Source organism: Aquarana catesbeiana, linkage group LG04 (assembly GCF_042186555.1).
Source record: "Aquarana catesbeiana isolate 2022-GZ linkage group LG04, ASM4218655v1, whole genome shotgun sequence".
In the NCBI taxonomy this organism is placed as follows: Eukaryota; Metazoa; Chordata; class Amphibia; order Anura; family Ranidae; genus Aquarana; species Aquarana catesbeiana.
The window spans coordinates 335182426-335206327 of record NC_133327.1 but is presented as its reverse complement, the minus strand read 5'-3'; the positions used below and the strand labels follow the sequence as shown (position 1 = coordinate 335206327).

Below are 23902 nucleotides of genomic sequence, written 5' to 3'. Positions count from 1 at the left end.
ACAGGAAAAAGTACTGAACACACTAACTGAAATTCATTTTAAGGATAAGTCCACCCTAACACTAAAATCGCTACATCTACAGACATCCATGATCTAACGCTAACCTATCTAGCCCTATAAAGAAGAAATCTGTATATATACCTTTTTTTTAAAGCTGATCCGGTCTCCAGAGGCGGAAGCTCTATGGAGGACACAGGCGACAACGGCTGTGAAATGAATGGGGAGCTAAGTCACCCATAGTTACTATAGGGCTTCCGTTGTCAGCTGTGTCCTCTGCACCTACATCCACAGCGAAGCCACAGCTGACAGCTCAGCGTGGTATCTGGTTGGATCGGCTTCAAAAAAGGTATGTATACTGATTTCTTCTTTACAGGGTTAGATAGGTTGGTTTTAGATCGTCAATGTTTGTAGATGTAGGGATTTTAGTGTTAGGGTGCCCTTATCTCCTAATACTTCATACAAAATCCTTTTGTTGGTAATGACAGCTTCAAGACGCCTCATGTATGGAGAAACTAGCTGCATGCATTGCTCAGTTGTGATTTTGGCCCAAATCTTGAAGGTTCCGTGGACTTCTATGAACTCTGATCTTTAGTTCTTTGCGTAGATTTTCTATTGGTTCAAGTCAGGTGATTGGCTTGGCCATTCTAGCAGCTTTATTTTCTTTCTTTGAAACCAGTTGAGAGTTTCCTTGGCTTGGTGTTTGGGATTGTTGTCTTGCTGAAATGTCCACCCTCATTTCATTGTCATCCTAGTAGATGGCAGCAGATTTTTTTATCAAGAATGCCTTGGTACATTTTTCCATTCTTCCTTCAAAGATATTAAGTTTGCCAGTACCATATGCCCCGCACCATGTTGTTCCCACCTCCAAACTTCACTGTTTGTATGGTGTTTTTGGGGTGATGTGCAGTGCCATTTGACCTACAAACATGGTGTATTTTATGGCATCCAAAGAGTTAAATTTTGGTCTCATCTGACCAGACTATATTCTCCCAGTATTTCACAGGCTTGTCTGAATGTTGTGCAGCAAACTTTAAACGAGCTTCAAAATGGTTTTTCTTCAGCAATGGAGTCTTGCGTGCTGAGTGTGCTTACAGGTCATGGCGGCTGAGTGCATTGCTTTCGTTTTCTTAGGCCCCATGTACACTGCTGCTTCTAAATGGACGTTCAGAGGCAGTTGAACACTTTTTTAAACTGCCCCTGAACTCATTCAATGTTATCTTATGTGTACATGTACACAGTTTCGTTTCTTGTCGTTTTTAGGTAGTTGCGTTTATATGCCTTTATTTGGCCTTTATTTGGCATATTTCAGACGCCAAACACTTCTAAAACACGGCTAAACGCGGTAACCCGCGTTTAGCAGCATTTCGTTTATATGCTTTTTTTGTTTTTGGCCAATTAAAAAAAAAAAAAAAAAAAATATATATTTTTGTTTTTTTGGAAACGCTTCTAAGGGCCCTTTCACACTGGGGCGGTTTGCAGGCACTATTGCGCTAATAATAGCGCCTGCAAACCGACCCGAAACAGCCGCTGCTGTCTCTCCAGTGTGAAAGCCCCGGGGGCTTTCACACTGGAGCGGTGCGCTAGCAGGACGGGAAAAAAAGTCCTGTTAGCAGCATCTTCGGAGCGGTGAAGGAGCGGAGTATACACCGCTCCTTCACCGCTCCTGCCCATTGAAATCAATGGGACAGCGCGGCTATACCGCCGGCAAAGCGCCTCTGTAGAGGCGCTTTGCTGTGGTTTTTAACCCTTTCTCGGCCGCTAGCAGGAGTAAAACTGCCCCGCTAGCGGCCGAATACCGATGGTAAAGCGCCGCTTACAATAGTGGTGCTTTACCGCCGACGCCGCCCCCGCCCCAGTGTGAAAGGGGCCTAAACGCAAATGTGGCTAAACGTGGCATGTAAACACGGCAAAACGGATGTTTTAACCTCCCTGGCGGTATGATTCTTTCTGATTTTAGGTGCTGAAAGCGGTACAATTATTTTGCATGGAAATTTGGCGTTTTATATTGTAGGCCTGTAATTCTTAACAATAACACACTTAAATCTGTCCAAACAAGAGTCTAGTAGATATCCCGGGTATGATAAAGTTTGAAACACAAAAACATAAATTATAATATAATAAAAAAAAAATAATAATTAAAAAAAATAAAAATAAATAGTAATAAAATAAATTTCCACACGATTCACTATCGCTCAATTCTGCAAGTGTTCTAATTTACTATCGCTGTTTTCTAGCTGGTCTAAAGCCATTTTTGACGTAAAGGGACACTTTTTGATTGCTATGGACAATCTCCAGTTTCCAGGCAGAAAGAACAGTATATGCAATATAAAACTGCATGCAGGGCATGGGCCAGAGCACTGGGGACAAATGGGATGTGAAATGATTTCATACAGTACTGTAACCTGTAAGATTACAGTACTGTATGTGTTATGCTTTTTACATTTTTTTGAATTTGCCGCCAGGCTCCGCCCCCGTGCGTCGCGACGCTCGCAGGGAACGGAGCCTGGCACAGAGAGGCTTCGGAACAGGACACAGCCCGCGGACACTGCGGGGGACATCGCAGGATCCCGGGGACAAGGTAAGTAAGGAGGCACCAGGATCCTGCGATGCAATCCCGAGTGTGGCTCGGGGTTACCGCTAATGGTACTGAATTTTAACCCCGAGCCACACTCGGGAATACCGCCAGGGGGGTTAAACGTGGGTTACTATCTGTCAAGTTAAATCGTTCAGGAGAGGTTTTAAAAACGTCCCGTGTACATGAAGCCTTAGAAACAATTGTACCTGCTCCAGGTCTTTCTGAAGCGCTCCACAAGTGGCTCTTGGCAAACTCTTCTGATTCTTTTCACTCATCTGTCATAAAATCTTCTAAGGAGCACCTGGTCATGGCCGGTTTATGGTAAGATTGTTATTTCCACTTCTAGATTACGGTGCTCACTGGAACATTCAGATGTTTAGAAATCCTTCTGTAACCAATGCCATCAGTATGTTTTGCAACAATAAGATTGCAAAGGTCTTAAGAGAGCTCTTTGCTTTTACCCATCATGATATGTTTCTTGTGTGACATCTTGATAATGAGACACCTTTTTATAGGCCATCAGTTGGAACTGAACCAGCTGATATAAATTTGCACTGACAAGGGCAGAATTGCTTTCTAATTACTGAATTACTGATAGATTTCAGCTGGTGTCTTGGCTTTCCATGCACCTCCCTTTCTTTATGTGTTCAATTCTTTTTCCCTATGTCATTCCATTTTATTACACATAACTTAATTTCTGAACTCATTTGTTTTGGTTTCTTTATATGTATGGATTGGATTGCATGAGTTGTTACTTACATGCGGTAAAAATGTCATGTCAATAGCACCTTTGGACATAGTGATGTGTTCAGTACTTATATTGTGTGTGTGTTTGTATGTGTGTATATTGCATAATATAGTGTTGTGCCACGAGAAACCACACTTTCAGTGCCATTAGCAGGTGAGAAAATATCAGACTGTGACAAAAAAAAATTAGCGTTGGGGATTCCAACTTTTTACACAAGTAGTTTATCAGTTGTTTTAGCCATTGGAGACGCACTTTTCTGCGATATATTTCTTATTATTAGCCTGATTTGCTGCGGCTTTAGTAGCATCCTCATATTTCTATACCTCAGGCTCTCCAGCTCGTTTCACCTATGTATATCTCTATCTGGGAAAGCTCGTTATCTGGAAGAAGTATTGCTTTTCATGTAACCTCAGCCTTCTGTTGAGTGGTTTGTTAGAGGGAAAAGCAAATTTTTTTGCAATAATTATACCCTCAGGTGAGATATGTGGTTGCTGCAGCCTTTTTTATGCTTCCATCATTTTTTTTCTTTTTTTCTTTAAGTACATGTGACTTTTCACTGTGTGAACTTATGTGGTTAATTCTTGGCTCAGTTGTTGTAAAGCAGGGATAGGCAACCTGGGGCCCTCCAGCTGTTGCAGAACTACAAGTCCCATCATGCCGCTGGGAGTAATTGTAACTGCCAGCCTTGCAATGCCTCAGGGGAAATATAGTTCCACAACAGCTAGAGGGCCCCAGGTTGCTTACCCCTGTTGTAAAGTAAAAAAGTGACCTTTAAGATTTATTTTTGTTTCCCTTAAAGCCCGAGCTGGTTTGTAAAAGTCAGGCTATTTGTAAATTTGTGATATATATATATATATATATATATATATATATATATATATATATATATATATATATATATATATATATATATATATATATATATTTATCATTAACCAGATTTACGTTTAAATAATCCAACTCCACTCAACCAGTAAGGCAGCCTCCAGCCACTGATACAAAAGGGGACATTGAGAAAAATACAGTATTCAAATTGTATTTAATACATTGATCATGAAAATCCTTCATATAACACAGTGAACAATACATCGTAATGACTGTTTCAGGTGTTCCCGCCCTTCCTCAAGTTTGTATAAATAAAACCATGAAAAAATGGATTCCTCCATCCACACAAACAAGGTCCTGCTGGGACATGCCACAGCGGGACTCTTTGCTTGGGAGATTTGCTGCAGCCCCTGATCAACAAAAGTTTTCCAATATTCCTATTTAACAGAAGTTGAGGTATTGATTTGACTTCCATGAGTCAGGGATGGCCACACGTGGATCAAACTTCGGCCAGTCCCTGCTGAATCAGCCTAGTTTTGATCCATGTGTTAAAGTTTTTGTAATGGCAGAAGGTTTTTTACTTTCATAAATTCTATGCATGAAGGTGAAAAAACCTTTTGTGCGCTTCTCTCCCCCCGCAGCCCTCCTAATACTCACCTGAGCCCCTCTCGATCAAGTGATGCATTGGAGATTTGACTGTCCTGGGTCTCTCTCTTTTCATTGTCTGAGATACAGCAGCAGTAGCCATTGAATCCCAATGCTGTCAGTCTTAGCCAGTGAGCCACCGAGGAGAGAGTGGAGGTGGAGCCAAGCTACGGATCTGTGTCTTATGGACGCATAGAGCATGGCTCAGAAGTAAGCAGGCACCAGTGCCCCCATAACAAGCGGCTTGCCATTGGTGGAATCGGTCAAGGGGGAGTAGCCAGGAGAGCCGATAGGGGACCCACGAAGAGGTGGATTGAGGCTGCTCTATGCAAGTCAAGTTCCTTCACCCCAAACTTGCTCATCCATGTCTTTATGGACCTTGCTTTGTGCACCGGTCCAAATCATTTGGTGGAGGGAAGATTATGGTGTGGGGTTGTTTTTCAGGGGTTGGGCTTGGCCCCTTAGTTCTAGAGAAGGGAACTCTTAAGGCATCAGCATACTAAAACATTTTGGGCAACTTTGTGGGAACAATTTGAGAATGACCCCTTCCCATTCCAACATGATTGCTCCCCAGTGCCCAAACAAGGTCCATAAAGACGTGGGTGAGCAAGTTTAGGGTGGAGGAACTTGACTGGCCTGCAGAATCCTGACCTGAACCCGATAGAACACCTTTGGGATGAATTAGAGCGGAGACTGCGAGCCAGGCCTTCTTGTCCACATGAGTGCCTGACCTCATAAATGCGCTTCTGGAAGAATGATCAAACATTCCCATAGACGCACTCCTAAACCTTGTGAACATCCTTCCCAGAAGCGTTGAAGCTCGTATAGCTGCAAAAGGTGGGCCAACTCAATATTGAGCCCTACGGACTAAGACTAGGATGCCATTACCCGCTTAAAGACCACCAAACGTACATTTACTGCATCAGAGTGGCCCTTAAGCGCAAAATCACGTACCTGTACATAATTTCTTTTTCCAGTAGGCAGGCAGGCGCGCTGCTGGAGCCCTGCTCCTGCTGTGATTGGACACAGCGGGAGCCAATCGGCGTGTCCGGTGAACGCGATGTCTTCCGGCCACCTGTGATGGTTCTGAGGAGAGGCAGAATGGCGATCTGCCAGAGAGGAAAATGGAGATCTTGTGTTTCTGCGTAAATGCCAGTTAAAGTAACGCAGTGCTGTATCTCAAAAAATGACCTGGTCATGAAAGGGAGGGGAACCTTTTGGAGCTCAAGTGGTTAAAGTTTGTGTGTTTGTGTAAGTAAAGGTGAGCGCCCCAATACTTTTGATAATATAGTGTATCACAACATATGCAGTATATCCAAAATCTGCTGAGCAGAATGACATAGCACACATAGAAATATATATATATATTTTTTGGTATGCTACATTGCCTGCTGTCCATCTTTCCACTGCATACCAGTTCTAAAGGGCTGTAGATAAGGATCATTAATGTGGAACTAAGCCCATCGATGTAACTGTTTTCTCAAAGACTTACATAGCATGCCATATATACCTGTACTTGTGCTCTCAATGGAATTGTTAAGCCATCAAAAGGCTGGTGTCATAACTGATCACATGTGCAGCACCATGGCAGCTACAGATCACACAGAAGCTAAGATGATGGCTTCCTTGGCTGTAAAGGATAGGAGCGTTTGGTTCCGCTTTAAGGTATAGTCAGAAACAGTTATTGCACTCATAACTTTTTTGGGCTAGCATATGATACTTGGGGAAACGAGAGGACATTATGTGTGGAATTGCCATAAGTGGCATTCCCTGTCAAAGCCTCCATTTATCCTGTCTTTTTTAAATTGTTCTGTTTACTTAACTTCATTTAATCAGTTCAGACTCTGGGTTTATTTTAGAACTTTTAAGCGCCACGAATGTTCCCATCCAATATTCTTTCCCCAGCTTTTTAATTTGATTACATATAATCTGGCAGTTAAACTGAAGCCACAAATCAAAAGGAGACATTAGCTGCATTTAAGGCAGTTAAGCTGAAGAAAAAATGTATTTATATGATAGATGGAAAATGAGTTTTCCTGGATGTGCTGTGAATGATAATGATGTTTTCCTGTTTCTCAGACCAGTATCCGTTTTTCTTCTTTTTTTTTTTTTTTTCCCCCCGTCTACCTAGAATGCTCCAGATTGATGTTTTGCAGTGCATAGTTAATGTTTCACAGACACACTGGATAATCATCTTTATGTGTATTCATATCATGCAGCACCCCCAGCCAGTTATCCTTTAGATTAGGGAACGGTTATGTTGGATTTTCCTGGCTGATTGTTGCTTTTTCTGAGAATGTGGATGTGATTTGCATTAACATGCATGCTTGGTCGCTATGCATCTATCTAAAAAAAAAAAAAATAAAGGAAATGGTTTTCAGTGTCATGGTCTTGCATACATATCTAGTCATTATCATTTGTCTATGGCCAGTTCTATATTAATGAAAAAGTGGTATAGATGTTGTATGTTTGATATCGTCAGAGAAATAGAATATGAGATATTGGCTTTATTTCACTCAAAAACTGTTAAATTGTTTTCTTTTTTGGAAGTGATGCAGGGATTTGGTATTTTACACAAAACTGAAACCATTTTAAACAGATGCTTTGCCCACAGAATATTCTTGAGAAACATATAAAGTCCTTGCAACCCCTATTTAACAAAGTTTAGTGATTGGCAGAATTGTAAATTTTGTATTGTACCTAGGTAGGACATTATTATTATTATTATACACGATTTATATAGCGCCAACAGTTTACGCAGCGCTTTACAATGTAGAGGGGGGACAACACAATTACAATACAGAAGGGACAGGAGGGCCCTGCTCGTAGAGCTTACATTCTAAAGGGAAGGGGTGGTGGTACAAAAGGTAATAGATGTCGGGAATAAAGCATGAACTTTAATGAAGCTCTTGTTGTACCTGCTTTCTGCACGGAAGAAGTGGACTCTCAGCAGACGTCTGACACACTCTCTACTGTGTCAGAGCTAAGAGCTCTCCAATGAGCTTTTTTGATGGCAAAGCTAGTCCGACTTGGCAGGAGGCATGTCATATGTCTGCAGAGAGACCGTTGCTTCAACACAAAGGGTCTGTGTGATAAGCGAATGTGACTGTTTCCTTGTACCGTATATTAAAAAAATAGAGAAACAATGTTTTGTGTGTTCTTAATTAACATCCACACCCACTTGTAACATTTTTAAAGGATAAGTCCACCTTAACACTACAATCTCTACATGTACATCCATCCACAATCTAACACTAACCTATCTAACCCTGTAAAGAAGAAATCCGTATACATATCTTTTTTTGAAGCCTTTCCGACCCGATCCCACGCTGAGCTGTCAGCGGCCGCTTTGCTGTGGAGGTGGGTGCAGAGGACACATCCGACAACGGAAGCCCGATAGTAAGTCTATGGTTGACGTCAATCTCCATTCATTTCACAGCCGTTTTTGGCTGTGTCCTCTGCAGAGCTTCCGCTACTGGAGATCGGGTCGGCTTCAGAAAAGGTATGTATACTAATTTCCTCTTTAAAGGGCTAGATAGGTTAGATCGTGGATGTCTATAGAGGTAGAGATTTTAGTGTTAGGGTGGACGTCTCCTTTAAGCCAATTACTTTTACAAGTATATCCAAGATATACTGTACTCCCTTTATATCTAGATGTACTCCCTGTAAAAGTGAATATTACACATGGCTACTAATATATAACTATGTTTTTAACCACTATCCGCCCGCTGGCTGTCAAATGATGGCTGGGCGGCGCGGCTCTCGTTCTGGGTGGACGTCATATGACAACCCTCCAGAACGACCATTCTCTCACTCCCCTGGGGGCGCATCGCGGCGATCGGTGATGCGGTGTGTCAGTCTGACAGAGGCTCTTTACCACATCATCAGCCGTGTCCAATCACGATGTAAACAGGAAGAGACGTTGATCGGCTTTTCCTCACACGCGTCTGACCGACGCAAGTAGAGGAGAGACGATTGGCTGCTCTCCTGGCGGGGGCTGGGGGTCTGCGCTGATTGTTTAACAGCGCAGCATCCCCTAGGATGCTCACCCAGAACCCCCCAGGATACCGCCAGGACCACCAGAGATGTCAACCTAGACCAGCAGGGAAATGCCATTCAGTGCCCAGGCAGCTGCCAATCAGTGCCCATCCCCAATGCCTGCCAGTGCCATCAGTGATGCCCATTAATGCTATCTATCAGTGCCCAGCAGTGCCGCCTATCAGTGCCCATCATTGCCCAGCAGTGCTGCCTATCAGTGCCACCCATAAGTACCCATCAGTGCCACCCATGAGTGCCCATCAGTGCTGCATATCAGTGCCGCTCATTGGTGCCGCCTTATCAGTGCCCATCAGTGAAGGAGAAAACATACTTATTTACAAAATTTTATAACAGAAAAGAAAAACTTTTTTCTTTTTTTTTTTTTTCAAAATTTTAGGTCTTTTTTTATTTGTTTAGAGGTGATCAAAAACCACTAAATGAAAGCTCTATTTGTGGGAACAAAATGATAAAAATTCTGTTTGGGTACAGTGCAGCATGACCGCACAATTGTCATTTAAACAGCGACAGCGCTGAAAGCTGAAAATTGGCTTGGGCAGGAAGGGGGTGTAAGTGCCTGGTATTGAAGTAGTTAAGTATAACAACTTGTCTTGTCACCATGGAGACATTTTAAACTGAAATTTTTCTTTAGGCAGTCTCTGTCCTAGTATAGACTAGACTAGACTGAACAGCATATTTGGGGTCACAGACAGCATGGAAGCCTATCATAGCAATTATTGTGTGTGTGTGTGTGTGTGTGTGCAGTACCTCACTATTGCATAGGTGTGCACAATAGGCAGGAGGAACAATCTTATAAATTTATGTTTAGGAAGAAAGCATGCAATGGAGGAGGGTGGTTAACTTGATGAACTGGATGTGAGTATGTATGTTTAGGGGTGTATGTGTTTTGTGTGTGTATTATTTATATTATAGCGACAGTGCTAGGTCCTGCCAATGTGTGTGTGTGTGTGTGTGTGTATAGGCAAAAGACATGCAGGGTCCCAAGGACACAGCTTGAGGGGCTCTGGAGTGTTGTGTCTGAGCAGAGAAGACTGGATTTTGAGTTTTTCTCCAGGCTGTAATCCCAGATCATGGACCTTTGAGACTTGGAAGAAATTTGGGTGGGAAGAAGTCTCTTTTTCTGTGTCCTTGTCTTACTGGAGACCTGCATTGTGATGGTGTACAGGTGTGCATGCTCATTTATAAGCGAGCCCTGGCCACTCAGGGCTCCCATCAGTAGATGTGTGTGTTCCATCCAGAGGACAGGCATACCTCCATTAGAAGAGGTGCTCTACTAGGAGACAGCACTCCATGTTTGAGTAGAGATTCCTTATCCACAGGACTTGGAGAGTCAGGATAGCTAAGCAAGTCTGAGGCGACTAGGCGAGTCCAGGGGACTGAGTCTGTAATTCTTGAAGGAGTGATAGAGCCTGGGATGCCAGGAGATCCTAGTGAGAGTCAGGGAATGTAACTACAGGCTGGGTGAGATGGTTTGAGAGGCTGGGTGAGATGGTTTGAGGGACCAGGTGAAATGAGCAGCGGCACTGCTGAAGAGGGAACCAGATGGCTTGGCATTTTTTTTTTACTGGTTTTGCTGTGTGAAACTGAAAACCATGTGTGGGAAATCCTGATGTGAAAGACTTTTCCTTAAAGGGTAGCTCCACTTTCCCGGGGGGGGAAAAAAAAGGCAAATAAAAAAAAAATAATGTATACAATTGCAACACAAGTCATATTGTAATTGAGTGTTATTAAAAATGTCCTTTCCTTTTCAATCTGCAGCTCTGTAATTTTTTGTAAAATTCAGTTGGCAGCCTGGAGGTGTTCTGTACACAGAATGTGTACAGAACACCCCCAGAAACCTAATTTCCTGCTTGTGTGATTTGCTCCCTGATTTTTCCAGAAGTCTGCACTAAGATACAAGTCAGATATCAGGCATCCCCTGCAACAAAAATGGCATTTTGAATTATTTGTGAGATACTCCCAGCAGGAAATCACATCTAAAGGGATGAAGACCCTGCAATTTTCCTTATTTGAGCTCTGCAGTTGCAGCAGCTGGTTGATAATAGACACCTTGGCGCAGGACGGCGCTGGTTCTTTAGGTGGGTTTGCTGTGTTGGGGGAGGGGCTTATGGCCACGTGACCGCTGTGATTGGCTGTCACGATGGTCACATGATTGGAAAACTCCCAAATGCAAGACAGCCTGGCCACCGAGAAGCTGCACATTTGCGTCCGCTCTGCGTCAACAGGTTAAAAAAAACATTCCCATTACTTACTACATGGACACAGACAAGCACACAGGATTTCTTCAGAATAACAAAAGGTAGGAATCTGCAGCAAAGCTTGTTAAATTCCTTGCAATATACATCGATCACCCAAGGGGAAATGTTTTTTCTCAACAAAGGTGCAGTTACTCTTTAAATGTGTTTAATAAAAGTAGGCTGACAAGCTTGGACTACAAATGCTTCTACCACTGGGCTGAATTCCTCAATATCACGGGGTGTGTGTGTATATGTATACAGAGCAGTGGTTCCTAACATTTTTGGCACAGGGCAGTGGCTGGTGTTAGCGCTTCATTTATCACAACACCATGGTTGATATGGCGTCAGGATGATTGAAGCACATTATTTCAATTTATTACATTGTACTATAAATTTAAATAGTTCAACTCGCAATAATGCAGAATCTACCACAAGATGCAGCGTGTCGCTTGCCACGTCGCCTGCCCCCAGATGCAGCGTGTCGCTTGTCACGTCGCCTGCCCCCAGATGCAGCGTGTCGCTTGTCACGTCGCCTGCCCCCAGATGCAGCGGTTCACTTGCCACGTCGCCTGCCCCCAGATGCAGCGTGTCACTTGCCACGTCGCCTGCCCCCAGATGCAGCGTGTCACTTGCCACGTCGCCTGCCACCAGATGCGTGTCACATGCTACGTCGCCTGCCACCAGATGCAGCGTGTCACTTGCCACGTCACCATATGAATCAATGATTTTTTTTTTATTTAAATCAGATTTTTTTTTTATTTGATTCGATTTTTTTATTTTTTTTTTTTTTATTTTTATCAAATTTATTTTAATAAAATGCTTTTGGAGTAAAAAACCTATCTAAAGATAGTTTTCTATTTAAGATACATTAATAATTGAGTTTATTCAGCATAAAATGGAGCTTAGTTATGTAGCATGAGGCTGCATATTTTGCAATATTTTTACATTTTTGGTAAACTCATTCAATGAACCCAAGCTCTGCAAGCTGAGATAACATGCACTGCATTGATGCATTCACACAATTTCACAGTACCCATGAGATAAAACAAAGTTCTGGAATATTCCTTGATCCCATTGTTTTGCAAATCTATGTACACTACAAACTGTATGATTGAATTGGTTCCGATATCGCTGTTTTGCTAATCAGACAGCTTATTATTCTAAATAGAAAACCTTCATTTTGTTTGCAAATATTAAAGATTCTAACTACCAGCAAGAATAAGTCCTTACATTTGAAGAGCACCTGTCATTTCAGCTCCATCATGGCAGTGCCTGTTAGGGGAATCCACTCACCTGCTGTCGACACGTCCCTCAGCTTGTCACTGCCACATCAACTGCCGTCCCATTAGAGTGAATGGGAGTGAATGGGACTGTTGGTGAGTCAACAGCGGGTCAGAGGAGGATCTGCTGCGGGACAGAGATGACAGTTGCTTTTTAAAAATTATGATCTAAATCGAGTTGATTTAAATCAAGCCTTTTTACTAGTGATTTAATTCAAATCCACTCTGGTGTGCGGTTCCAGTGTGTTTGTCGGTGGAGAAAACCGTGCTTACAGCTTTCTCCAGGTAATCCTGGATCAGGCCAAGGAGCTTGAAGGTTTCAAAGTGTCTTGGGTGGGATGGGGCCTTCAAACCTGTGTCTGGGTCTTGCTTGAGACCTGCAGACCGTGTAAGTGTGTGTAATTGTACAGCTGTGCAGATTAGTTATATACTGGGCCTGCTCAAGGCTCCCAGGGATGTGTGTTCCTGACAAGAATTTCACCCCATGTTAGGGGGATTCTTTGCCCACAGGACTGGGAGTGTCTGGAAAAGTGTGTGAGTCTGGGGAGACCGAGAAAGCTTAGGTGACTAGCAAGTCCAGAGGAATGGAGGGAGTCCGTAAGTCTCAGGAGAGTGAGAGAGCTTGGAGTGTCAGGAGACCCTCTACTGAGAAGCCAGGAGTGGGCCAGGGAGTGTAAAAACATTGGGTTGTGCAGCTTAGGTGCAGACATACATACTGTGTGTGTAGGGAAATTGTGACATGCGCTGCACAAATAAACATCAAACAAAAATGTAGCAGCCAGCTAGGTACCATTGTCATGACATTTTCACCACTGTCGGTAAGAGCCCATGCAATTCACACATACAAAAACAAAAAACAAAACAAATGCGTTTAAAAGTTAAGTTCTGTGCATTAAAATGGAATGATGCAGGGAAAAAGTATTAAACATGCTTACTGAAATGTATTTAATACTTCATACAAAATCCTTTGTTAGTAATGACAGCTTCAAGAGGCCTCCTGTATGGAGAAACTAGTCACATTGCTCAGGTGTGATTTTGGCCCATTCTTCCTCATATCTTGAAGGTTCTGCAGGCCTCTTCTATGAACTCTGATCTTTAGTTCTTTCTGTAGATTTTGTATTGAATTCAAGTCAAGTGATTGGCTGGCCCATTCTCTCAGCTTTATTTTCTTTCTTTGAAACCAATTGAGTTTCCTTGGCTTTGTGTTTGGGATCATTGTCTTGCTGAAATGTCCACCCTCGTTTTATCTTCATTATCCTGGAAGATGGCAGCAGATTTTTATCAAGAATGTCTTGGTATATTTTTCCATTAATCCTTCCTTCATTGATATGAAGTTTTCCAGTACTGTATGTCAGTGGTGGCTGGTGCTCAAAATTTTTGAGGGGGCGCAAACAAACTGAAAAATTCTGAAAAAAAACATCAATTGCAGCCTCACTGTGCCCCATCAAATGCCGCCACTGTGCCCTATCAAATGCCACCACTGTGCCCAGCAAACGTTGCCACTGTGACCCCCCGCCCACTCACCGTCTGACTGGCACTTACCCTATCTTTGAGGCGGTTTAGGCAGTGGGTGGCGGCGGCGACCTGTGGGACCTTGCAGTGGGTCAGACAGTGGCGAGCTGTGTCCTCCATGAATCTCCTCCCCGCCTGTCCTTTCAGCCAATCAGGTGATGGGTAACAAACACACGCTTCCTGATTGGCAGAAAGGCGGTTCAGTGTTAGAAAAGCGAATATTCATTCGCTTTTCTAACACACCTGGGTGGACTCCGAGCGCAATGCTTTGCGCTCCAAGTTCACCATTTTGAAGCCTTTTAAAGCATATGGCTCTAATCAGGTGCTTCAAAAATACACCCCTGCCGCTGTAATTCAGGCACCCGGCATTCAAAAAGGGGCCAGACGCCTAAATATAGGGTGCTGGCGGCCATACATAGATTCATGCATTGCATGAATCTATCCAATATTCATAGAGTGGGTGGCTGGAGAGAGGGGGCGGCGCCCATGCGCTCTCAATGGACTGGCCGCCCCTACCGTATGCTGAAAAACAGCCCCACACCATGATGTGCCCACCTCCAAACTTCATTGTTGTAATGGAGTTTTGGGGTGATGTGCAGTGCCATTTGACCTCCTAATCATGGTGTGTAGTCTGGCATCCAAAGAGTTCCATTTTGGTCTCATCTGACCAGACTATATTCTCCCAGTATTTCACAGGCTTGTCTAAATGTTTTAAACGAGCTTCAACATGCTTTTTCTTCAGCAGTGGAGTCTTGCGTGCTGAGCGTGCATTTGTGGTGAAAATTTCATGTCAATGGCACCTTTTTAGAAATATATTTACTTATAAAAATGGTGACGTGTTCAATACTTATTTTACCCGCTGTAAGTGCAGCGCTTCAATAACATGTGCATAAATTAATACATGGGTGAGAAACAATCCAAGTAAGCTATGTGAAAGTCCATTATACCAACAGCATAATCGTTCAGTAAATCAAAAGATGCTGATCCCCAATGGGGCTACAGACGCTGTGATAACCCCACATGTCCGCCCCCACAAATGCCTCTGAAGATTGCCACAGTGCCTGTGACCCCTCGTAAGGCCTGATTCACACCTATGCATTTTTAGTTCTTTTTGCATTTTGCAGATTTGCATTACAGAAAGTGCTTCATAGGAAACCATGTTAAATGGACTGTAGTGTAAATCTTCAAAATGCAAAAAGCACTAAAAATGCATAGGTGTGAATCAAGCCTAAGAGAAGTCAGATGCAGCACTTGTTAAATAGGATATTCCCCAGCTCAGCAGCCCATAGAATGATCTCTCCTTTGAGAGCGGTTTCTTATAATACTGTCCAACTCCAGGCATTTATCATGTAAAAAACACAAAAAAACCCCACTCTCCTAAATCCAGTTAATCTATTGATTAAAAATCATCGCACTTGGAATCGGCATTGAAAAACAACATAACCTAAAATTCTCTGTGATACACGCATGCGTAGTAACGTCACGGCTTTCTGGCTCCGCCCAACATATTGTATGTGTCTGTGTGTGTGGACAAAATAAAGTAGAATTCAGAGTAAATTAATTAGACCTCCAGAAGCCAACAGGAAATTCATAGATGCCTTCAAATTTGTGTATCTGATAACTACTGTAAGACCAAATTTGAGAACTCCGCATAGCCTGATAGTCAGCCTAGTGGTGATAATGGGCCTGTTAACTCAGTTTGAATAGGTGCTACTATACATGTTAATTTTTCTTGCCCTTCCAGACATCAAATTGGGACCAAAACCGTGTTTTACTCGTAGTGTATATGTTATTACCAAATGAAATAAGTTGGAAACGTTAACGCGGAACTAAACCCATTGGTTTAACAGTTTGCCAAAGCAGTTACATTCAAGGCATGCTGTAAATGATGAATATAACAGTTGCTTGGGCTCTCAACTGAACTGTCAAGCCATCAAATGGCTGGTGTGATTACTGATCACACACAGCACCAAGGCAACTGCAGATCAGACAGGCTAAAATGGCAGCTTTCATGGCTGTAAAGGCTAGGAGGGTTTACGTCTGCTGTAATCAAGTTTTCATGTTACCTCATGGTCCAGCTTTTACTGTATGTTACTTAATTTTTTTTCTTTTTGCCAAGTTCTTTTTTTTAAATTTGTTTGAATTAAAGTGATAACCTCTTAATTTAATTTCCTTTACACAGGTTTTTGCTGTGTAGGCCCCCTTTCACACGAGTGCGTCCGCTAAGCGGAATCCACTTGCTCATTGGGGGAGCTCTCCGCTGATCCCCACTGAGCAGGTAGATGACAGGTCTCTGTCCACTCCGCTATGCACTCCCACTCTCCTCTATGGGACAAACGGATGGAAACGGACCACCTGTCTGTTTCCATCCGTTGCCATCTGATCGGCCGGACGGATGGGGAATAGGATCACCATCCGTCTGTTCTTGGCAGGCAGGATCGGATGGCGGTGGGTGTCAGCAGACATGTGTCCGCTGACATCCGCAGCTTCATAGAAGACAATGCAGGGTCCAATTGGGTCCACCTGAAAAACTGACAGGTGGATCTGTTCGGACAGTCCGTGTGAAAGGGCCCTAAAGGCAATGCTTTAAAATGAGCTTGTGGATAAAATGGCAAAATTGATAGTAGCACTAGGTAGCTGACATCTGTTTCTCTAGTACCTCTATATCTAGTGCTGTCCAAATCCTCCAGAACAAGCTTTGTAAATGAAGACTTTCTTCAAGTTATAAGATACATAATACTAGACATGACACTTTCTTGGCACCGTACATGACAATGACCAGGCTAGCTAATACGCTGTTTAGGAATAATACATTGTATGATGAGGGTTGGCGGAGGTATGGCTAACAGCAACTATGCAGAAATGGAGAATGTGTGGATGGTTCTAGTCTGTAATTTTTATTTTTTTACTGATTTGATTTTTAAAGGCCTTTTCTTTTTAAAAATAGCCCATTAATTTGAGTGTGTATGTATTGCAGTGGTTAGCTTCAGTTATGTGTGCACTAAATCTTAGACTTGTGCTTTTTCTTTCCAGCATTGAAGCAGCAGTAGCCACATTTGCACAGGCCAGGCCTCCAGGAATTTACAAAGCAGACTATCTCAAAGAACTATTCCAGCGTTATGGGGATGTTGAAGATGCTCCTCCTCCTCCTGAACTCCCTGACTGGTGTTTTGAAGAAGATGATGATGTGGATGATGAGGGTAATGGCATACTTCAGGAAGCAGAGCCAGGATCTTCAGGAGCAGCAACCATGATCAAAAGGAAAAAGGAGCGATTAAGACTGGTAAAGCTTGTTTACAAAATGTCCCATAAGCCACATGAAGTGCAGCCAATTGAAATCAACAGGCTGCCCTAATCGTGTCAAAGGAAAAACAAGCCACAAAATGTGCGCTCCCACTAGGCTAGATGTGAATGGAGCCTGAAAGTGAAATTGGTGCATTTACACAATGAGGCTCCATTCACATCTGTGTTTTTCCTTGCATTTCAGAAATGTGCTGCACCAATAATCACATTTAAAAATGCACCAAGCTCTGCTATAAAGAAAAAAAAAAAAGGCCTGAAGCTTCTTTGGGGCGATTGTTGCGTGTAGGGCAACCCATTCAGTGGATGGGCTGCCCTATGTGTGATGAGTGAAAATGCTTAAAAAAGCCCCCCCCCCCCGCTAAAAAAAAAAACCCACGCATGTGGGAATGCGAGTTCTTGCTATGCAGAGATGTGAATGGTATTTGACAGCTGAGTGTTTCTGTCCATTCCCTCCTATATGCTGACATGATACAGGGTGTGTTCTAATGAGCTCAGCTGGTCAACTCCTTCCTGTGTTATGACCAATAGTCTGACCAGTAAGTAAGGCAAAGCTAATGGACACGTTTGGAAACCTTGATAAGGACACGTGAAGTAGGTGTCTGTAGATTTAATGGAAAGCTTTGATATTTTTGCAAAAAAAAGTACATTAATGCTATATTGGTACATAGGGGAGCTGGAATTTAGAAAAAAAAAAAAAGGTGAATTTATCCTTTAAAGCGGTCAGGAAGAACCAAAAAAAAGAGGAGGTCCCCTGCAGGTTTAAGCCATAATGTGCTGCATACTAGTACACTATGTCAGACAACTATAGAACGGATCTTTCCAGCGAGGCACTGTCACTGCTGACAGGGATTCCATCTTCACCTGGCCTGCCTTCTGGGTTTGCGGGCTCCGGTGGGTTGAATGGCCTAGCCACAATGACGTCACTCCAGCACAGGTTGGAGTTATGGACGTGGCACACCTCTCTTAATGGATGGCATGCCAATTACTGAGAATGCAGTGCGCGTTCACCGGTGATGTTACCGGCTGTTACTAAAATGGTGCACGTTTAGTTGATATAAACTGTACATACTGGTAAGCCTTAGTATAGGCTTACCTGTAGGTATAAATTAAAGTGAAGTTAGCTACCGCTTTAATAACACTAGGCAGATCTTGAACCTAGTAGTGGTTTAGGTGTAACTACAACGCAGTATGGAGATGACTCTACCTGTGCTTTAAAATGTTTTTTTTTTGCATAGATTTGCCATTAAAGTGATATTAAAGATTATTACTTTATTTTTTAAAAAGGAAACATGTTATGCTTACTGCTCTGTGGAATGGTTTTGCACAGAGCAGCCCTGATCCTCCTCTTCTGGAGTACCCTGTCGGCACTCCTCACCCCTCCTCTTTGGCTAGTGCCCCCATAGAAAGCTGCTTCCTATTGGGGCATTCGCATGGGCTCGCTCCTGAGCCACCCTATCTGCTTCTATTGACATAGACTGGTTGGCTTGGCCCCACCCCCCATTCCTTGTCACATCATTTGATTGACAGCAGTGGAAGCCAATGGCTCTGGCTGCCAACAATCTGCCCAGAGAGGAGGAAGAGATTTAAGAGAGCCCCGTCAATGGCCGCAGGTAAATATAAGGTGGATGGGGGGGGGGGGGGGGGGGTGTTAATTCTGTTACACAGAAGGTTCTATACTTTAATGCATAGCATGCATTAAGGTAAAAAAAAAAACTTTAGACTTTAGAACCACTTGAAATTAGGATGGTTATTTTCTGAAAAGTACATAATGCACTGGAGCCTACATATTATGTAGCAGAGCAGATCTGTTGCCAACTGTGTCACTTGAACAAAGCACATAAACTCTGTTTGATAGTGTTAGCTTTTTTCTATAAAAATAAAGTATATAATTTTTCAGAATAGAGTGTAGATTTGGGAATTCGATAGCTTCCCGAGTTCACATCACAGCAGGTGTTTCAGCCTGGGCATAGGAGAGTACTGGAACACAGCTCTTTTTTCTGTTTGTTCTCGTTCCCTGCCTGAACTTCCCATAGGGACTTGATGAGCAAGTGGATCTTTGGCTGGAGTTCTTTCCCTGTGTGTTGGCCAACAAATAAATCTATATCATTCTTAAAATAACAGTCTCTATGCTGGTGAGCAAAGGTTCACACAGATATAGCCATGGGGTAGAATATAATAAAAATAAGGAACTGAACCTCTCTCCCATTTTCTTTTTTTTCTTCTTCATAAGTTAGGGAAAATTGTAATTGTTACATTTTTAAAGACAAAATGATTTAAAGAAATTGCCGAGTGGTGTCTCTGAAAACTCATTGATGAGAAGCATGTACAAGCCAAGGGAGTGAAAATAAATATGCATTTATAAAGAGTTTTCATAAATACGGTAATACAATAGATATAAAAAGAATGGGAAATCTAAAACCACAGCATCCAAAAAATATTATTATTATTTAAATAATAAATACTGCTATATTCAAATTTCACTAATGTCTACAATAATGCATTGAGGCCCAAGTCGTACCAATGTAGTATATTTAAATTTTGCAACTATGGAAGTTGCATAACTAAACATAGCCATTCCCTGATATTGCTTCAAGGATTAAAGGAATATTTATAGACTGAAAGCCCCTTCAAGAATAACAGTTGAAATAATAAATGTAATTTTCTAAACATCAGAATCTAAAAGCTCAGTTGTCCTTATGCATCCAATTAACCAGCAAGTAAAATCTAATTAAGGCTTGTGCTAAGTAGTTTCAAGTATCTCAAAGAAAGTATACAAAGATTTGTTGGTGGGATCTGTTTGCACTGTGAAATAATGAGAAATCCCAACAGATACATATGTACATATCCAACTAAAAGTAGACATCCAGGTGAGTATGCAACTTAAAGTGGTATTAAACCCGAAGAACAAAATGCATCTTATTGCAGCTTAGCAATTCTTATTTGTGGTTGCTGCATTAGTTTTCTTTTCTTTTTTATTATTTTTTTTTTAAGTTTTCCCTTTATTTTCACCTAGAAATCCGACCAGTAAGCGTGTTGTGTGTTTTTTTTTTTTTTTTCCCACTTTCACCAAGCTGTCCCTCAAAATTGGTTAGAGGGTTGAGACAAACCATTTAACACTGATAAGGATGCTTTAACTCATTTGTGTAAAAAATGGGGGAAAAAAAAAAGTTTTGCCGTAACTGCTTAAAGAGGTTGCACACCTCAGAAAAGGCATAATGAGCTCATTATGAAATACTTATGTTAGAATGAAGCTGTCGCAGCGACGCCCGCACACCGCTGACATGGCTGACATTATCCCCCGAGTTTCTTCCAGGTTCGGGGATCCGCCATTCACGGCACGGGGCTCGGCGGGAACAGCACCTGTGGCCGTTCCTTCAGAGCGCATGCACCAGTGATGTCACTGGCTGCATGCAATGTAAACATCTCAACAGTGCATGTTTAAGAGATATTTTCACTACCTATAGGTAAGTCTTATTATAGACTTACCTATAGGTACATGTCAGCAGAGGAGGTTTACTTCCTCTTTAACCACTTTACCCCCAAGCCAATTTCTGAATTTTCTCACATACATGTAAAAATCTGCAATTTTTTTATTTTTTTGCTAGAAAATTACTTAGAACCCCCAAACATTTTATATATATATATATATATATATATATATATATATATATATATATATATAGAGTATATATATATATATATATATAGAGTATATAAATAATATATATATATATATTTTTTTTTTTTAAGCAAAGGCGTTAGGAAATAAGATGGTAGGTATTGCAATTTTTTATGTCACATGATATTTGTGCAGCAGTTTTCCCAAAGCAGTTTGTTTGGAAAAAATCTGGTTTAATGGATTTTAGTGAATACAGACACAATATAATACCCAATAATATAAAAGATAATGCTACACTTAGTAAATAGATCCCAAACGTGCATTTGCACACGCATGTGGAATGGCAACAAACTACGGTACATTCAGTTATCCATAGGTGTCACTTTAAAAGCCTTTACAGGTTTGGAGTTACACAGGTCTGGTGTTAGAATTAGAATTATTGCTCTTGCTCTGATGTTTGCGACGATACCTCATGTGTGAGGTACGATTGCCATGTACATATATGTCTGGGATCTACGTGTGCATTCGCTTTTTTTATTTTATGATTTATTTTATTTACATTTTTTTACACTACTTTTTTTTTTTTTTTTTTTTTTAGGATCACTTGTATTGCTATCACAAGGGATGTATAGATCATGGCAGGTCCTCTTTTTGGAGAGATCTGAGCTCTATAAGACCCCACATCTCTCCTCTGGCCTCCAAAGCATCTGACCAAACCAATCTACCCGGTTGTACACAAACAAACCGAAAGTGACGAAATCCATGTCGCTTCTGAAATTGTAGAAGGGGGGAATGAACTTCCATTCCTTCCATATGCGACTGAACCAGACACATCAATCCTGGACACCCCGATGGGATGGGGGGGGGGGGTGTCCTGTTCTACCACCTTTAAAAGTGATCCAATTCTATATTGGCTTGGATCACTTTTATGTTGTGCAGAATTGCCAGCAGTTAAAAACTGTGTCATGGTTTAAGCGCAACCATGATCAATACGAGGCTGTATATGTACATACGGCGGTATTGAGGCGGTTAAAGAGGAGTTCAGCATTAATTTGTTAGCCAAGTCCATATAAATCTGCTACTGCATCCAACATTTTCCTCTCCCCAGATTGTCAGTTCTGTTGTCCAAAGGTGTCTCCATTGTACTAAAACTGGGTATATGTGTAGTGACAGTCTTTTGGTACATGTGTGCCACTGTCTGTTCAACAGAAGACTGTCCTGCTGGAAAACCAGCATTCGCTCAGCACCTGCAGCTGATGGCTGCAGCACTGATCTGTGTATTCTTATAGGGGTTGGGGGAGGTGCAGCGGGGGGAGGTCCCTGTATACACATTGTTAGTGTTAATGCAGGGATCTTTCAGAGATGGTGGGTTGAACGAAAAAGAAAAGTCACTCTGTATACCGTGCTTTACAGTGGTGTTGAGACACCCAAGACAGTAAATGTGTTATTGGCCAAACCACCATGTGAAAATAAAGGAAAAAAAAGTCCTAAAAAAGGTAAGTAAAGCAGCCACCACATTTAGCTTTCATCGTAGTAAAGCAATCGCATGTGGTGGTAAATGCTGAAAATCACATAGGTAAAAGTAGAAGCTTGCATCTGGATGCTGTGATAACAGTACAGCAAAAAGCATATCAGCTAGAATCCCATATATGTTTGTACAGCTCAATACAGTTCTCCACAGGCTCTAATAGCATGCACAAGCAGACCTGTGCGCTGCCTGTGTTTTGTAAAACACAAGTATCTCGCAGCAAAGGATATGTTGTATTATTTCTACTGTAAATGATGGACGGATATTGCATTTTCCCCATTGTAGTACAGGTGTTAATAATAGTCAGAAGGTTCTGTTCCATAATCGGAGGATTAGAAACACACATCTGTCCATTTACTGTATAAATGGTATGCATGTACAGTTCATCTACCAGCCAGGATTTGATATAAATGGCTGGCTATTGGTGTGTGGCACTAGATAAATGGAATAAATTTGCAGTTCAATTCGATAGCATCCAGCATACACAGACAGGGTAGCAATTAAATGGTCTCACCCAGTACAGTAAAGGTAGCTGGCCAGTCCCATCTGTTTGCCTCTAAAGGTTTGCAGATAAAGTGATGGGATAAAAATTGCCAGGATGTAATGGTGACAGACAGTTGGGGGACGTAGTATGTGCACCGTGTGCCTAACATAGTTTCCTTGTGGAGTGACTTTCTCGGAGTGCGTTAAATGCTATTTTGAAAAGTCTGTGATTGTTCTCATTTATGAAGGTCATGGTATAGCTTGTAGTAGTTAGTCAATATTTAACTGGACTTGTTCTGCAATGTTAAAGCATTTGTTAACCCCCACCCAAAAAAAAAAAAAACAGATCCTGTTCCCTTAAAGCATGTTATACAGCACAATGCTTGTGCTGTGTCATTTGGCCCCTTCTATCACCTAAAATACCTGTATGATAATGCCTGGCTATACCCTCCCCCTGTACACTGACTCTGATATATCAGGGCTGCTAAGCCCAGACACCGTGGTCAGCGTACGTGCCTCTGTCAGCCGCAGCCTTCTATCTGTCTCCATTGTTCTCTCCTCCATCCTCTTTCCCCTCCCCTCTGACTGCCTGCTCGTGTCAGCGCCTGCCCCCCCCCCCCCCTCCTGCTGCTTTCATATTTGATATAAAATGCTCCCATCCGCTCTGTATTATAACAATAAGTTCCCCTGTGTCTGTGTTCTATAATAAATATGCTTATCTGTACCGATAACATGCACAGTTCTCCCGCGATAATGTGACTCCTCGGCTCGGTCTCGCCTCTCTCCTCTTCCCCGGTTGATGTCAGTGGCAGTGCTTGGCCCCGCCCACTGGAACTGAGGAGAGGAGAGAGGAGGCACCTGAGTGCAGGAAGACACTGTTATCAGTAAAGATAAGCATATTTATTATAGAACACAGGCACAGGGGGACTTATTGTTATAATGCAGAGGGGATGGGAGCATTTTATAGAAGTGGCTTTACAACCACTTTAAAGATGTTTGGTAGCTTCTCCAAGTGGCTTGGAGAAGCTATCAAACTTCAACGTTACAGAGGTCCAGATGAGTGTCACAAACTACTACTAGCTATTTAGAAA

The 23902-nt window shown here is 42.2% G+C and overlaps 1 protein-coding gene across 1 annotated transcript in view; it reads left to right on the top strand.

Annotated features, from left to right (window-relative positions):
* Nucleotides 1–23902, top strand: part of RNGTT (RNA guanylyltransferase and 5'-phosphatase) — a 543333-nt gene that overhangs the window by 68948 nt on the left and 450483 nt on the right. The window contains exon 6 of the mRNA XM_073626921.1: nt 16912–17161. Coding sequence (XP_073483022.1) covers nt 16912–17161 — 250 coding nt within the window. The remainder of the gene's footprint in view (nt 1–16911; nt 17162–23902) is intronic.